This window comes from Hippocampus guttulatus, chromosome 11, assembly GCF_054856545.1.
Source record: "Hippocampus guttulatus isolate MCC_2025c chromosome 11, RoL_Hgut_1.0, whole genome shotgun sequence".
Classification (NCBI taxonomy): domain Eukaryota; kingdom Metazoa; phylum Chordata; class Actinopteri; order Syngnathiformes; family Syngnathidae; genus Hippocampus; species Hippocampus guttulatus.
This window is the reverse complement of record NC_141271.1, coordinates 9865059-9882444: the sequence shown is the minus strand read 5'-3', so window position 1 is coordinate 9882444 and position 17386 is coordinate 9865059. Positions and strand designations below refer to the sequence as shown.

The window sequence follows — 17386 nt, the reverse complement described above, 5'->3', positions numbered from 1 at the left end:
ATCGCTGAATCATACGTTGACGTTGCCGCCATAGTGGATGTGACAAAGGGGGAGACAACAGTGAAGATGCTGCTTGGAGACGTAGAAGCCGTTACACAAAAGCTACAGGTAGATCTCATGATTGCACACAGACTTTGATTCTAAGTGGCTGTTAGAATATCATTTTGCGAATAGGACCTGCTGACTTTGTGGCCAATAATACTTTGAAGTCCTGGTGTCAGACAACAAAGTTTTTATGATTAAGCAAATTAAACTGAACTAAATCATTTGATTGATGCAAACGTGTCTTATGCTGTATAAGGGCAGTGGATTATTTTTTGACACAAATCAACATAAACCAGTGAATATCAAAAGAACATACCGAAATCAGTTGAACGTCAACAAAGTAATCTTTATTCATAAACACCAATCCATCACAAATATATTTCAGGATGTTTTTATTCTAGACACAGATTACTATTTAACATCACAGTTGTAGACATGAATGGAATCCATCCAACCATCTTCTTCTATTGCGCTTATCCTGTTCACGGTCACGGAGAGTAAAGGTGGACTACATCCTCGATTGGTCAAGAGACAACCATTCACACTCACGCAAGTCATAAGTGAGAAGTGAACCCACACAGCCTGCATGGCATACAGGCAAATATGCCACTTCACCAGGGCTCACTAAGATGGTGCCCACAGGGACCACATGAGTAGCCCACAGGCCTCTTCTAAAAATAGGTCACCAGCGATAGAACATTATATTGTTGTTGTTTTTCAAACATGTTGTCTAAGTGATCATTTGAAAATGTCAACACTGGCAGAGATTTAAAGATGCCTACAATCTAAAATGTTGTATATTGGCATGTATCTCTTTTGTAATTGTTGTGAGACTTCTTTAACATGATGGGTGTCTTCACTTAAATGTATATACTGTAATTAATAATAAAAACCAAAAAAAATTATATTATTAAGGATATTTTGAGAAAATTAGTCATTTCAAACGTGTGTCTAAAACTAGTAGCGCTTTGCATTATCAGTACCCAAGAAGTAGCTCTCCCTTACAAAATGGCTGTTGACCCTGCACTTCACCTGTGGCCACTGATGAAATCATTGGGAAAATACATTCAGTGGTTGGGCACTTATCTCTATCCTAAACAATAAGTAAACATTTCTAGTCAACAGATTAAAAATCAAATACATTAATTTAATGCTTAACTGTCCCCCAAATAATATAAAATCAGCGGCACTAACTTTGTGTACTTTTGGCACTTTTATGACGATCATTTTATTCAAGCTGCCACATTCATTATGGAGGACGCGTTGACGCATAGCAGCAATTAGCCAGCTCGCTCAATGTTGTGTCTACGCCTGTAGGTCTTTGGGCTCCACAACCAGACATAAAGCAGTCTGGGAGCGTCTGATGTCGAAGTTGGCGAAAATTGCCGAAAATTGCCGAGCACGTTCGTCATTCACCATTCGTCATGTTTAGTGCTGTCTTTATTGCCTTTCAAATTGTTTACAATCAGACTTTGATGATGTTAATTGTGTAATATTCTTACTTATTACTATCATGGAAAATTTGAATCTGAATTCCCGCTTTACAATGATAGGGGTTGATCGCACTGGTCAACTGAACATTTTAATCAGATGGCTCTAGAGTCCCTAAACATAAGTTCGATGCTAATTTAAGATGCACTTCCCCTTTTTTTCCGAAACACATCAGGTTTTTGAGATGTTTTCATTTTTTTATTTTTAGGCTGGGGGGCACGGTGTTCGACTGGTTAGCTTGTCCCCTCACGGTGCAGTGGGCCGGAATTTGAACTCAAATTAGATTCCGGCCTGCCCATGTGCAGTTTGCATGTTCTACCCGTGCCTGCGTGGGTTTTCTCTGGGTATTCCGGTTACCTCCTGCATTCCAAAAACATGCAGTGTAAGTTGTTTGAAGGCTCTAAATAGTGTGATTGTGAATGCGAATGTTTGTTTGTCGTTGTGTGCCCTGTGATTGGCAAGCAACCAGCTCAGAGTGTACCACGCCTGAAGACAGCTGGGATAGGCTCCATCACGCCTGTAAACCTCGTGATGATCAGCAGATTGAAGGAAGGATATAAATGCTTGTGCTTTCACCATGCATTGTAATTCACACATCTGAAAAAGATTCCACCTGTTGCTGAACCTAACCCCTTAACAAATATTATGAAATATATTACTATGTTGCATGTTATATTGTAATTAGATTATTATTTTTATAAAAACCTGGTATGCTAGAAAAAAAGACCAAGCAGATTCTAAATCAGCGCAAACAGTTCACCTAGAAAATGGTATTTGTATCTCTGATTAAAAAAATGGCAGCAATTTATTGACCCGTGTCATATTATGATCCATCAATTCTGCGAAAAAAAAAATATATACACACTGGATTTTTAATGCAGAAATTAAGTATTAATTGGCCTTGTGTTTGATGAATTCAAATTCACCGAATGAAATGAATGAATTGAGCGGCATAAATAATATTCCTTGATATTCTAGTTTACTGACATGCACAGTAAATCCCCTATATGTTGTGGGTGTCTTTATTGTCCCCTTGTATAGTGATATTTATATTATTAAAATGTGGTTTGGATCGTTCAATTTATCTTTTGTTATTACTCACAGGAGTTACATTTACAGGAGTTGCAGTCTACAGCAGCAAAATTGGGAGGATAAAGTGTTTCATTGCACAAAATAAATGTTTCAGAAAAGAACTGTACACAGTTCAATATAAGTGCAATATAAAATAAAGCATTAGCAATATATTTGTAGAATAAATATAATAAATAATAAATAGCAATAGCATAGAAAACACAGCGTAAGGTGGCTGTGCTATTTACAATGGTTATAGGTTACTTCCTGTTTGTTGTCTTTTAAAGATGCCCCACCACTAAACCTAGGCGTATATTGTATCTCCTATATAGGCATATCTTTGTAAAATGTTTGGAATTGTTTACTTTGATCAATGACCGCGAGAAGGAAAATAACCACTACACTCGTCTGCCTGGTCTACTGTGGAGCGACTACATTGATGTCACAACGCTGTTTTTGAAACAAAGGTCTGCCGAGCTTTGCTAGATCTCTCTGTAGACACCCGTGTCAACCACACTGGAATGTTATTCCACACACAGGTACAGTATTGTCCTTTGGTTGGTTTGGGGCCTCTCCCTCTCATGTTTATGCATACAAGAGGGAGGTAGAGAGGCGCAGAGAAAATGTATACATATGTTGCCTCCAAGAGGTCAATGAACCCTACAATTGAAATAGAAGTCGATAACCATTTCCACTTTCATCTTCTCCATTCTTTAAACATGTGCCTGTGACAAAAAAATTTTTAAAAGTCTGGATTGACAAAAAAAAAATGTAGTAGTACAATGCGCCTAAGATTGAGTAGATAGGCTTGTGAAAGCATAACTCTATAAAAACGCTTAGTGGCATTTTCAAGTAATATTAGGATGAAGAAAGATGAACAGCATTGTGATGTTAATCAGGAGTTTGGATCATTGCTTTTATTTCCTATGTTTATAAAATATTTGTCAGCCTTCATTGCATCAGAGACCTACCTTACAGTCATTCCAATTAATGATTCCTCCCCCTTGGACAGGCATGCGAGACTGAAGAGTGAAAGGGAAACTTGAGCCCAGCCATGGTTTAATAATGAAGGAGAAAATCATAAATGAGTTAAGCTCTCAACATCAACATTTTAAGAGTGACCTTCGTTGCACTGGTTGAAAAAAATACTATCTTAGGAAGGCAGATTGTCAAAATGCGTTTTCTATCTTTCGTTTTTCCATTCGCTGAGTGTCATAAAAAATACATTTCATGCAACACATCCCACTATCAAGAGAGAGAAAATAACTAATTCATTGATACAATAATTGAACCTTTGAAAACAATATTCGGTTCCAGCCAATATGGTGATCAAACATTTTCTCCTGGATTATTTATGATTATGCACTCACAGTAATAAATGCCTCAGTCTGAACGACGGACCACGATACCACAATGGTAAATGCCAGCAGAAATACTGTACCTTTGCTTACAGCACCTCCCCCAGGTCAGTTATGTACAAGACTGCAGTGGTCAAATACTTATTAACATTGGAACTATTATTGAGAGAGGGAACGTCATTTGAGCGTTTCTAGTTGAGGCAGATAAACTAAAATCACATTTTAAAATCAAAAGAAATGTTAGTTTGCTCAAAATGTAGGCAATGTGACGGGAGAGATGAGAAATCGCCGTCGTTATTGCTAAATTGGTTTATATCGTGTAGAGATTTTCTAGCAATGCAAAGATATAAATACATTATAACTACAATGATAATAATAATAATAACCATAATAATAATATCATCATAATAATGTGGTGAATACAGATAATGTAATTTTATAAGCAACAATTCATTCCACTTTCTGACGTCTGTCCAAGATCTGATTGATGAACATTATTGATCCTCATGTAACTGTTTTGAAAATGGCCATCTTACTAGTTTCCTCTTTGTTTTGGCCCTGAATGTGGAGATGGGATTTGATCTCTGTTGAGTGCAGGGGTGGATCTGGTCTAGTGGGATACAGGGCTGAGGCCACAGCAAAATCTAGAGAATGCTAAACCATTTTAACAGAAAGCTGTTGAGTAGCAGTCCCCCCCCCCCCCAAATATTACTACAAATAATAAACAATATACAATTGCCTGGGCAGCCAGTGATCCAGTGGTTAGCGCATCGACCTCACAGTGCAGAGGTGCAGGGTTCAATTCCAGCTCCGGCCTTCCTGTGAGGAGTATGCATGTTTTCCCCGCCGTGCCTGTGTGGGTTTTCTCCGGGTACTCCGGTTTCCTCCCACATTCCAAAAACATGCATGATAGGCTGACTGAACACTCTAAATTGTCCCTAGGTGTGAGTGTTAGCATGGATGTGTGTTCATCTCTCTGTGCCCTGCTATTGGCTGGCAACCAGTTCAGAAAATGTATGGATATAATTGCTTGCTTTATTAATTTCAGTGTAGGCTATTTAACAAATTAAAGTCAAAGGATTTCAAAATCATTTTCTCAGTTGAATTTATAATACAATAGAATCATCTGGATTTGGACATGTTTTTTTTTAAAGTAGATATATTGTTTACTTTAAAAAAATTCATCTGGGTCCAGATGATTTTATTTCATACAACCACTTGATACAGTAAAATTGAGCACATTCAACACATTTTTTTTCAGCATATGCAGCCATTTGATGATGAAATTTGGACACCCCTGGTCTACACCTTGTACACCACATCTTGCACATGTCTTCATGATGGAACAGAAAATTCCATGTCCCTAAACTGTTCCCACAAAATGGAACCAAAGTATATAATTACCCAAAATAGCTCAATATGATTTTTAAAAAAAATCAGATAATTCAAGAACCTTGGTTGAGTAGCTAATTTATGCATATGGATGGGATTGATGAGAAGTGAGTGCAATATTGTTGCAGTGTGGCATATGAAGAAAGACAATAAGCTCGGTTTTTAAAGCCACGATGCCAGGCAAAAAGGAATATTTTACATGGTAGCATGTCATTTTATGAAATGCAAGGCAACAGGTCTAAAACCCCCTTTCTGAATCATCCTGTAAAATCTTGGCAGCTATCCTTGTACTCCCACTCTAAAGGCTATCTGCTGGATTGTTGCTGCTATGGCAACAGACCCTCAAATCTTTGTAGAAATCCGTGCCATTAGAATCTTGATTAATATTACATAAATGTTAAAGAATGTCAGGCTCTGGGCTAATGATCCTTGCAGTGAGTCGAATGCTTGAACAGGTTATGAAAATATTATGGTAATGATTGTAGGATGAAGGTCTACACTTATGTTGACAGCTCTTCTTTCATTCTAGGGCTATGGCCCTGAAATATAGCTTCACTTTGTGTGAAATAAAACCCTCCTGGAAGCGAAAATGGGTGCCAAGTTAATTTTATTTGCGATGAAAAAGGATTTATCAACCTTTTGTGGGGGCACGCCATTGACATTTTCATTTTGCAAAATGTAAGCTATCCATTTGGCACGAACGAATAGCCTTGTTTTTTTTGTCGTATGACATTATACAGTACTTTCATCCATAAACAAACAAGCACATGGAGGACAGGGAAAGGAGCAATGGCGCCGAGAGTCGAACACAGAACCTCTCAAAAAGATGTTTTTTTGTCTACCCGACATTGTACAAATAACGTATTGTATAGGTTTGAGTGTTTATTTGTCTGGTGCCTCAAGTACATAGTCAGACAAAATGATCTGACACATTTGTAGGTTGAATAAAATGTAAATAAAATAAAGAAACAAAAATGTGTTTTTATTTTCAAAAAGTACATATAATGCCATTTTTTTGTATATGGGGTGCGTACTTCTTCGAAGCAGATAACGTTACGGTGACTGTGAACTCTGATCGATATTGGGAGATGCTAGAGACTTCTATCAGACCAAAAATGAATATGTTATAGACAACCTTCGTGAACGCCTTCAACAGTGTGTGGACAATAATGGATCCCATTTGTCTGATTTAATTTTTAAAACAATGAAACAGAATGGCAGTATATGTAGTTTTCAAAAATAAAAGCACTTTATTTGTTTCTTTACTTTACTTTATTTGCCTTTAATTTAACCTACAAATGTGTCAGATCATTTTTCCTGACCCTGTATATAGTATGATATCGTTACCGGTACTTCAGGAGTAAAATCACTGGTGTAAATTAACCTAAATTCACTGTTTTCACACTTCACAGTTTTTGGGTGAAATTTCACGCTGAACCTAAATGCACTGCAGTTTAACCTTTATAGGTGCGCATAAATTTGACCTTTGGTAAATCTTGAATTTACATGGTCGACTGTTCACTTTTTCACACTTGGTTCTTTTTGCACAATTTACTGTTCTTTCACAAGGAGCTCCACATTCGCAACAGGTGTTTGATCGAAGAATAGACCAAATATATTGTCAAGCACGTCAACTTCTATGCCATTCTGTGGCGTTCACAATCTCTTGTCTCTGCTGCAACTTGCTGATGGTGATTACACTGACTTGGAAGCTCAGTGGCTAAGATTTTGAAATACTGGTGCGCAAACAAGACCAAAGTGCAGGATTGCTACTAATCCACAGGGTGATGCTAAATCTCTGTTATAGAAATGCTGTAGACTTGGCCAGGAATACTGTCGGGGCGTCTCCAGCTATTTTTAACGCAAAAAATAAAACAGTGGAGGCACCGTGACTCATGTAGTTTAGCGTGTCCTCACACTTGAGGAGTTCTAGGATTAAATCTCAACTCAGGCCTTCATATATGTAGTCTCAATCTAAAATCAGCATATTTTAATGCTACATTTTATTTCCTGCATATAGTGACACTAAGGAGATAGAGACCAAGTAGTAAGTGTCCCTTTAAGTCACTGGTATGTACGTCTGTTGTTTGTTTATTCTGTTCTTTGAAGTTTTGTAGTAGTGTTTGCGTCATTTTTGTCATCTTTTATGATTCGGAATTATGTAAGAATTTAAATATTTTTTCAAGTCAATGATCAGAAATAGTTTATAATTAGGTTGAGCTGATACATTAATCTATTGTAGTATTTTTTGTATCTGTTGTTTTGAGGGGAGTTCTTTGAAATTATTCAGTATTATATTTATTCAGAAATTATTCATTTTACTGTTGTATATGTTAGTTGCTCCATGTACAGCACTTTGTATGCAGCGATGGCTGTCTGAAAGTGCTCTAGAAATACAGTTGAGTTGAGTTGAGTATTCTTTTTCTTTCTTCTTATCATCATCATCATCATCGTTTTGTCTTTTATTTTGAAAGAGACAACCTCATACCTTCATTTGGTAGTTCCGGTCAGAAAAGATCTGCGCAAATAAATTGAAGTTCGAACGCACCTGTGTGGTGTATTTTTCCTAAACCGAATTGTTCACATTACACCGCAAATATGTCCGAAAAGGGGGAAGTTAATCTCACTGGAGCTAAACAAAGTAAAGGCGTGTGGCTTGTCAAGGTTTGTTCACCTGCAAGTTATCAAAATAGCAAAAGGTTCTCTACTTCAGATACGCAACCATCATTAGAATGCAATTAGCAAATTGCTGACACCTTATATTTATGTAAGATAAAATAAAAGTAGCTGCACAATTAATGTATTGGTAGGCATCTTTTCGAATGATAAAAACTGACTTTTTTGTTGTTTTTGGGGTGGGGGTCGTCTGTCTTTCTCCTAGGTTCCAAAGTATTTAGCGCAACAGTGGGACAAAGAAACAGAGAAGGGAGAGGTGGGGAAGCTTACTATTGGAAAGTATGTATGGTTTAGTCGAGTCATTTCATTTGTTTTGATTATTATCGCTTTCCATTAACTGTTGTTTGTTATTCCTTGTCGCCCTTATAGAAAGCAAGGCAAAACTCAGGTGAGGCATATCCAATGAAAGCACTGGGCTCAAGTTCATTTTTTCAATTTTCACACATTATTAAAACAAAATAAGACTTTATTGTCATTAACATGATTTTTTAAATTATTAATTTATTTTGTCCCTAGTGCCAATTTGAGTGGGTCCAAGCCCTTGGCACAAAAAGTAGACCTGCAAATACTTGACTGCAAAGACAAGGAGGTGCTTTCGGAAATTTAACTCATTCAATGGCAGCCATTTTCCTCAAATTGGGAGAGCCGGTGCCAGCCATTTTTGAACATTTTGACTAATTTTTGAAGGCCTACACAAAATTGAGTTCTCCAACTATAAACACATTGGAACCTACCAAAACAAAGCTTGAACACTCTTCTTTCATCAGGAAAAAAAAGTACATTGACAGTTTACCATCCTTTAGTAAGTTTCTTGAAAATACTTGTTTCCAGGAAAAATTTTGAGAAAAAAGATTCTTTTGTGTCAAGAGAATTTTCACTTAGATGTTTTTGTTTTTTTTGCATTTGTGATACCTCAAATATCTAAACAATACTTTCGCACTACGTATTTACATGTTTTGGCACTCAATGATTGAGTTTCTACAAACGTATTTTTACCTTTTGGCATTGACTTGGTTAATTTGCCGCACTAACCTCCCTGAGAGTGCAGTACGTCTTTTTAAGTGAGAGTCTGCTTCTTTGGATTCACGAATAACGGCTTTGAATGTTGTCCTGCCTGACACTCTGTCTCCCTGGTCATTGTTGCACTCTGAATATGTGAACAGCACGTTCCAACAACGCTCTCATTTTCCGATGGTCCAGAGGGTAGCACAAGGTGCTCGAAGTATATTTCTTATAAGGCACATCAGCACAAATGTTTTCCCACTATTGCCAGATTCTGTATTTGAATCCCCCCCCCCCAACCCCTCTCAAATGTTTTCTAATAAACTGTAATGTATGTGTTGCAGCTGCATTTTGTTCATGCTAGATAATTTGATCTTCTCCTATTTTACGTATGGATGACATATTTTATTGTTTTGGTCAGGTTTGTTTCAGTCTGAATGAAGAGCTGACAACTATCGGTGCTGTTGGGCAGAGTGAGTCTCCTCTGCAAGTCCCCAGAGAGCATCCCTTCACCATGAACTCACTGGGTGGACAGACCATGGCTGTCTTCAGCCAGGGTGATAAAGGTCAGATTTGGTTTTGAGAGCAGATGTTAGTTAAATGTTGGATGAAGACTTAAAAATATATATTTTTAGACACTTTAAGAAAGGGGTGCAAATTATAGGGAAATATGTATTTTGACCATTGTGATTATCTATATTGAATTACCGGTAGTTGTTTTTCTCTTATACATTGGCGATATAAAGTATAGTAATCCCTCGTTTATCGCGGTTAATGGGGACCAAAACCACCCGCGATAAACGAAAATCCGCGAAGTAGCGACCAATAAACATATTAATGGAGTACAGTACTGTATATGTTGCTCTATGTGACTCGCTGTTGTTTTGCAGCTTCTCGCGGACCATTTGCCAACTTTTTGCGGACTTAAAAAAAAAAATTATGAATATGTTTGAAAAAATCCGCGATGCACTGAAGCCGTGATAAACGAACCGCGAAATAGCGAGGGATCACTGTATACACAATCTCAAATCTTAATTTACAAAAAATATTGATTGTAGTTAGCTGGCTAAAACCGCTAATATAGTCATCTGATATTTCACTGTAAAATCCCTGATAAAACTGGGGGGGTATTGTGATTTACACTTGTAGGCTGTTTGTTGGCAGACTTATTGTGCCATATTTGTGGTTTTATTGTTCTTGTTTTAATTGTAAAGTGTCCTTGAGTGTTTTGAAAGGCGCTTATAAATGAAATGTATTATTATTATAGAGCTGAGAGATTTGTAGGAATTTGCATCAGATCATAAAAGTAGCTGCGACTCAAAATACAGTTTTAAAAACACCATAATCTGGAAATTTGCACTTTTTATGAGCCGATGTTGCCAATTTACCAAGTAACACTAAAACACATTTTATTAGTGTTACTTTACAAATCTGTCTCCCAATAATGTTTTTACAGATTGCAAAAAACAACGCACATAACTTAAACCACTGTCTGACATTATCGAAAAAGTGTCAAAATAATTTTAAAATCCCGGAATTTGTAGCTGACTCATGAATTTGGGGTGGCAATGACAAAAATAAACCTATATTGTATTGATGTATTTTTTTCGAAACTTATAAGGAGCATTGTTGAACGCCAATGAAAATATTTGACACTGAATAATGAAGAACACATCGCAACCAGGCAAGCATGAAGCTACCCATGTCATTAAGTTTCATATAATAATTAAATTATCGGTAGGCCACACTACCAGGTCAAACAATAGAACTGAATCCTTGCTTGTAGAGGTTTTCCTCTGTTGGAGCGGGGTTGTGGATTCATGACTTTGTAAACATCCAAGCAGATTCCATTTATTTAAACTGAGTGAAAGTGGAACACATTTCTATAATTTCCTCATTTAGCAGCAGAACAGATGGGAGGGAGGGGGAGAGTTACAGACAAACCCAGGCGCTTATAAATTCAATTATGTTCTGTCCTCTGCTAGAGGACACAGCAGGAAGTACACTAACACAGGCGTTAAAAGCAGCGTAAGACTTGTTTTGCTCAAGAATGAGGTTCTCTTCCATTAAACTGCCACCAAAATCTGAAGCACTGAATATTCCACCCATCCATCATGTTCAAGTTCAAGTCAACTTTATTGTCAAATGTGCTCTATGTGCAACATACAGCACAGATGAAATTGCTTTCCTCTCAACCACAGTGCAAACAAACACAGGAGAGAGAGAGAGAGAGAGGAGCCGCTGCGGGTGCCCGCGCCACCATCAACAGAACATAAATGACAAAATAATACAATACAACACAACACATAAGACATGTGATCCGCTTATCCTTACAGCGGTCGCGGGGTGTGCTGGAGCCTATCCCAGCTGTCTTCAGGCAGTAGGCGGGGTACACCCCGAACTGGTTGCCAGCCAATCGCAGGGCTCACATAGACAAACACCATATTGTGCTCACAAAAGTAAAAAAGTAATGCCTTTCATTGAGAGAGCTTGTGGTATAAATAAAGTCAGTGTTGAAAGAAACCTCAAAACAGAAACCGGGCACCATCTCGGCCGGCTGGTTTTGACATGGAGGGACAGAAGGTAGATAAAGAGAGAAATGGGTTGAGCAGCCAGGGGAGGGACACTAGACCATTGGGCACACCAACAACCATATCAACATTAATCTCCCCCACATAAAACATCATGACAGCATCAAAGACGATACTGCTTCGCTCCCAACACTCAAGTCCCCTGCCTCACCACCGCTGATTATCAGCAGATAAATGTGAAGGCGCAACTCCTGAGTAGCGAGAGAAAAACAAGGCGAAACAGGTTAGTAAGGTACTACACGGATGGCAATGAGCTGAGAAGGAGAGGAAAAGAAACTCAGTGCTTCATGGGTCCCACGTCCAGAAGTAAGTCTTGACATCCAGACATGAAGTACAAAGCCACCATTTATTAGACTGAATGATCGGAAAGCATACACTAACAATATAATGCACGCAAAACAGACAGTGGGGAGCTTATGTGAATTTCTCTACGTGATTGCCTTCATTCCTCTTCAGTCATATTTCTGCCCAACTTGCTGAATGTTCCCTCTAAACTGCTGCAAATTGAATTAAAGCTTTCAGCAGGAAGCACCCTGTGCCAGAAGATTGAGGCTTTCAGCGCCCCCAAGCACTTTAAATGCACCCACATCGTACATTAATACCACCTACATATGATAATGGCTCGCTGTTCCTGTTTTGCAAGTTTTTTTTTCAGCACTGACTAATTTCCATGTAGATGTTGATAAACACATTAAAAAACATTGTGCGATCCATTAAAAAAAAACATTGCCTCCTGTGAAACCATTTTTATATAACTGACCCTGCATTGTGTCAAAAGCTGTCTTTTGAAGTGGCCACAGGATTGTGAAAATACAGTGGGAAATAAATTTGGATTATTTCCTCTGAGATGTAATGTTTTGTTTATTCGCCACTGCTTAGCTTACAACATCACTTGCCCGAAGTAAGGTGTGCAGGATGTCACTGCTCTCCCACTCAACGTTACAAGTCTCTCTTGATCACTTTCTCACACACATACACACACCTGTTACACCGTGCACCTTACTCATGTGTATCTTTGTGGACACATAGAACATTTTGTTTCAAGTCCTGATTTAATAATAATAAATAATAACACATTTCATTTATAAGTGCCTTTCAAGACACTCAAGGATACTTTACAACCAAAACAAGAACAATAAAATTTGCTCCAATTTCCATTTGAATGTTTATAATGTTAATACCCAAGTACCCATGCTGTAATGTATCTGAAGAAACTGGCTCGCTTCATGTGAATGTTGTTGTTTTTTCATTGTCTACTTCTAACAGTACTTAATGATGATATTCGTTTTGCTGTTGAGACACAAAATTAGAACTCTTATCATTTGTCATTTCGATTTTGCTCATGAGATCAGTCTGTTATCGTAATATATACAGACTGCTCTGCCTTGCACAATTTTTGGTCATTGTTTTCTGGTTTTACACGTTCATGATCAGGCAATGGGGATTTCGGTTTTCAGTCCGAGCTCAAATTTAAATATACACAAGTTGTACCCAAGTATTGAAGTTGCACAATCGTATATATTTCTGGAATGGATAACGAATCAAATGCCGCTGTGTGGCATGACGTGAATACCCTCCAACTACGTTTGGAACACTATCATCCCCCATTTTTTCCCCCACATGCACATAAACACTAATCTGGCAAGTGTAATATTTTAGCTCTGTCGCCATGACAACAACATGAGGTGGACGCATACTTATTTAAAGGCTGTAATTGGCTTGGTCATTCAATGCATGTTCTATCACACTGTGTGTGTGTGTGTGTGTGTGTGGTGTGTGTGTGTGTGTGCGCATACAGGTACATCAAACTTATGACATTATTTAGTTTCCATTCACCAAAGCTTCCAGGAAATGTTTCAATGTAATACTGTACTGACATTTTAAAGCAGTCCCACAAGAGTTTATGGTTTGACAGGAAGGCTTATTTTCCCTGAAAATTTTGTTCAAATGCCAAATTGTCCGACCATTTGGTTTGTCGTGGTTTTGAAGCACCGTTGTACACATATGTGTGAAATGTTGAGCAAGTGGTCAGCAAGTGTTGCAATATTTGCCGGCTAAAATGGTGACTCGTTACCTACGTCTTACCTGCTGCTTTGAAGGCTTTCATATTGAAACCGGACAAATGGTAGTTTTATCTCCTTATTCCCAGCTTGAACGCAATTCCCGTTCTCCCCAAGGCTATAAGATTCAGTCGACCTCATGTGTTTCCGCGATAATCCCCACATTTCACACCGCATGCCGCCGCCTTTGTAATGCAAGTATTCAGTCAGGCAACAATGGTGAGAGTTCGCTCATGACAACCATCAGTGACAAACACATGAATCTGACATGGCTTTTGTACTTTTTGTACCAAAATGAACTTCATTATTTCCCCTCTCTCCCTCATGTTTTGTTCTGGCAAGACGCAGGTATTGATCAAGAAGTTGCTAAGCAACAGGCTCAGCTGCCACAGAAGTATGCAGAGACCAGAAAGCCAGCTGTAAAGCAATGCTGTGACTTAAGGCTACGACTAACCTGTTATAATGGGGCAGAATGTTGAAGCCTTTGGAAGCACCCATCTCGTTGTCCAATTGTTCTTACAGGCTATTTAGATATTTTGGTGTATTTCACATTTTGGGAGATTTTGTTAATGCTCCAGTGAAACCAAAGTTGAACATTTTTGGCCATAATTCCAAAAGGTATATTTGGCGAAAGCACAACACTGCTCATCAACAAAAGAAAAAGACAAGAGATGCACACTATTGGCACCGTGATGCTTTTGGGCAATTTGGGTGCCACTCCGTGTTTCATGACAGTCCTACACCCCCAATGACTGCCATGAAATGGTTACTATTGTCTGTTACTTTTGCATGACGTCGAATGTGCAGTTCTGAAATTTATGTCATATTTTCCTCTTTTGGTTACTACAGCTGAAGCAGTCTTTTGAAGCTTATTAATCTCATTGCGCCAAGCATACTGCATAGAGGAGCAAAAACACCACTTTTTAACAAAAGTGCTCTTGCACTTTAGAATTACATTAAAGATTGTAGCTGGTGTCCAACGTCATTAAAATATGAATCTCTTTTTATAATTTGAGTCCTTGGATATATTGCAGTCTTATCTTTGGATTTGCCCGCAAAGTGTGGCTAATAAATTACTGTTCAGTCGGCGCTGTCAGACATAATTGTATTTTCACTTAATGAAGCAGCACCTGAATAGCATGAATTATAGCCAAATGGCCCCATAAATCCACACGCAGGTAGGCACTTAAGTGTTGCCTTTCATTGCTGTTGTGCCGCACTGTAAATCTTGCGGTATTGCGATGTCACTTGGTTGCTCATTGCTGACATCAGGGAGTACTGATATTAGAGGGGGGGGGGGGGGGGTGACCATTGATGTACATGTACAGTATTTTTAGGCTTTCAAGTTCAGCCCTCAGGAGCATTCTTGCCACCCCAGTAAGGTTCTTCTTTTGGACAGCATGGTCATTGTCTTCATGAATTTGCCTGGAAATTGACTGCGATTTGCTTAGCGTTGAGTATAATTCAGACGTTACGCTACAGTGGCAGAGGAAGCTGCTTCGTGTGATGATAAGGTCTCTTCAAATTTTCGGCTTTCCAAAAATCTGTGGTCTTATGCACATTTCATTTCCATATTTAAAATCATTGCAGTCCATCTGGAGGATACTTTGGATTTCATATTGATCCATTTTCAGAGCCCAGCTTGCAATTTTAGTTGTCTTCAAGCTCGGTTTGTTCATACATGAACTGTCACCATTGGACCAAAATTGTTTATCTTCAATGTTGACAGCTTTGAAATTTTATGAAATTGATGAAATGTTAGTTCAGAGTTTCACGGCTGTGTAACGTTCCATTCATTGTAATGACATCTCACATACTGTATGTCAACAATGGCTGCAGGCTTTTCCACAGTATAATTAGTTGTTTTAAATGCATTTTCAAGCCAAGTATTACAGTATATTTCCATTGGTATGTGGATGCAAATTTTTTGATTTTTTTTTTTTCTCCTGTGTTGCTTCACAGCCGTGTGAACGAGGGGGTTGAGCTTACTGATAATGAGTTACTTTTATTCTTCGCCATGTTTTATTTTGTTTTGTTTCTTTCTGTCCAACGTGAGCATAGGATTGTGACTCAGCCAGCGTTGAAGTGGCCAAATTTAATATGCATTATTTACACACAAAGGTTTTGCCTCCCACCTGCTGTGCTCCCAGCCACCCACACAGGGGTCCTGTGACATGAAAATAACAAAAAAAGTTACCAAATGTGTGACATTGTTGCCTGTAGATATTGGCTGGGTTGTTTTTATTTTTTAGAAAAAATGCTTTGTTTTAGTTTAGTTTTAGTATTCGTTTTTTCAATTTAAAAAAATGCAGGATATGGAATACTTGTCATTTACAAGCTACAAAGAAAAGGTCACTAAGTAGTGCGTAATAAAGTAAACTACAATTCTGAAATGACTTATTGACCTTCCTTCGGACACGCAGCAAAACTGAAATAAATACTTTTAAAATTAACCCAGAAAGCTTATGTATGATATTAATTGACAAAGACTAAAACAAAGGACATTTTCGCCACATTTAATTATAGTTTTATTTTGTTTTATAAACCTGAGATGTAGTTTCTGTTAGTTTTAGTTTTGGCTTTAATCTTCTATCTTTTTTGGCTTTTATTTGGTTTGGTTAATGACAGTGGGGGTTTTTTTAACTTCAATTTTAGTTTTGTTATTTTGTTAGTTTTCTTTGACTATAATAACTTTGGTACACACACTCCAAAAAATTGTACAGTACTAAATCGCAAACCACTGTTGCATTGCATCACATAGTGTGATATAAGCATCTTTTCATTTCTTTCCAAACAATCTCAGGCTTTTAAAATTCAAGGTTCACAGACACATTCCAGTGAATTGGTTCTTGTATCATTGAAAGAATGGAAGACTTGCCCCCGTAGCCGCAATGACTAACTGGAGTTGCTTTCATACTGTGCACCAGAAGCATAACAGTAAAACTGTAATTCAGCGCCACAGTGATGATTGCTTTCAAAACAACTGGATGTGGAATGACAGTCTCAGGCGTTGAATTTCACCATTGTCCCGACTTGTGATGTTATGCCTCTGACACCGCGTCAGATGCTGGCAAACGCCCGGTTTGACTTCAATCTCACCATCCTGCATCGGTCCCCAGGATAGCAATATGAGGAAAGAAAAGCTCCACTCTAAAACATTTGACATTTCGTAGCTTGGCTGATTGTGCCCACTCGTCAAATTAGTCCTGCCCTAGCATTTTCCCACCACCGTAAAAAGTGACTCATAAACTAAATGTAACCCATTATAGCATACACCCTTTATTAGGAACATGCGCTTTTCAATTCAAAATATAAGCCAGTCGTGAGTAGTGACCATGTCTTTTTGTGTGAGTGTGAAAAATACTTCAGCAGGGTAATCACTGCGTTGTGCAAGAGGATTTTAACAAAATTTGTTCAATCTAGTCTTCGTCTTGTCATTAGTCAGGTTTTCAGTGGAGAGTTTCTGTCTTCTACTAGTCAGTAATAGTCTAAACCAGGCCTGATGGAGATTGACAGTTCAATACCCCATGATGCTCAACCGTCCTCAATGGAGCTATTGAAACTGCAACAGGCTGTATGAATCATTCTGCATACAGTGCTTTATTCAGAGGTTGAGCGTAAGACAGCAGCTTCCAGTTAGTCATAGTTCAGGCAAAAAAAAAAGGTGGGGGACTTTTATTTTATTTGTATATGATTAAGA

The 17386-nt window shown here is 38.2% G+C and overlaps 1 protein-coding gene across 1 annotated transcript in view; it reads left to right on the top strand.

Annotated features, from left to right (window-relative positions):
• Positions 1–17386, top strand: part of LOC147198007 (general transcription factor IIF subunit 2-like) — a 34041-nt gene that overhangs the window by 229 nt on the left and 16426 nt on the right. The window contains exons 2-6 of the mRNA XM_086124169.1: positions 35–108; positions 7395–7427; positions 8239–8312; positions 8403–8421; positions 9457–9601. Of these exons, the coding sequence (XP_085980295.1) occupies positions 35–108; positions 7395–7427; positions 8239–8312; positions 8403–8421; positions 9457–9601 (345 nt within the window). The remainder of the gene's footprint in view (positions 1–34; positions 109–7394; positions 7428–8238; positions 8313–8402; positions 8422–9456; positions 9602–17386) is intronic.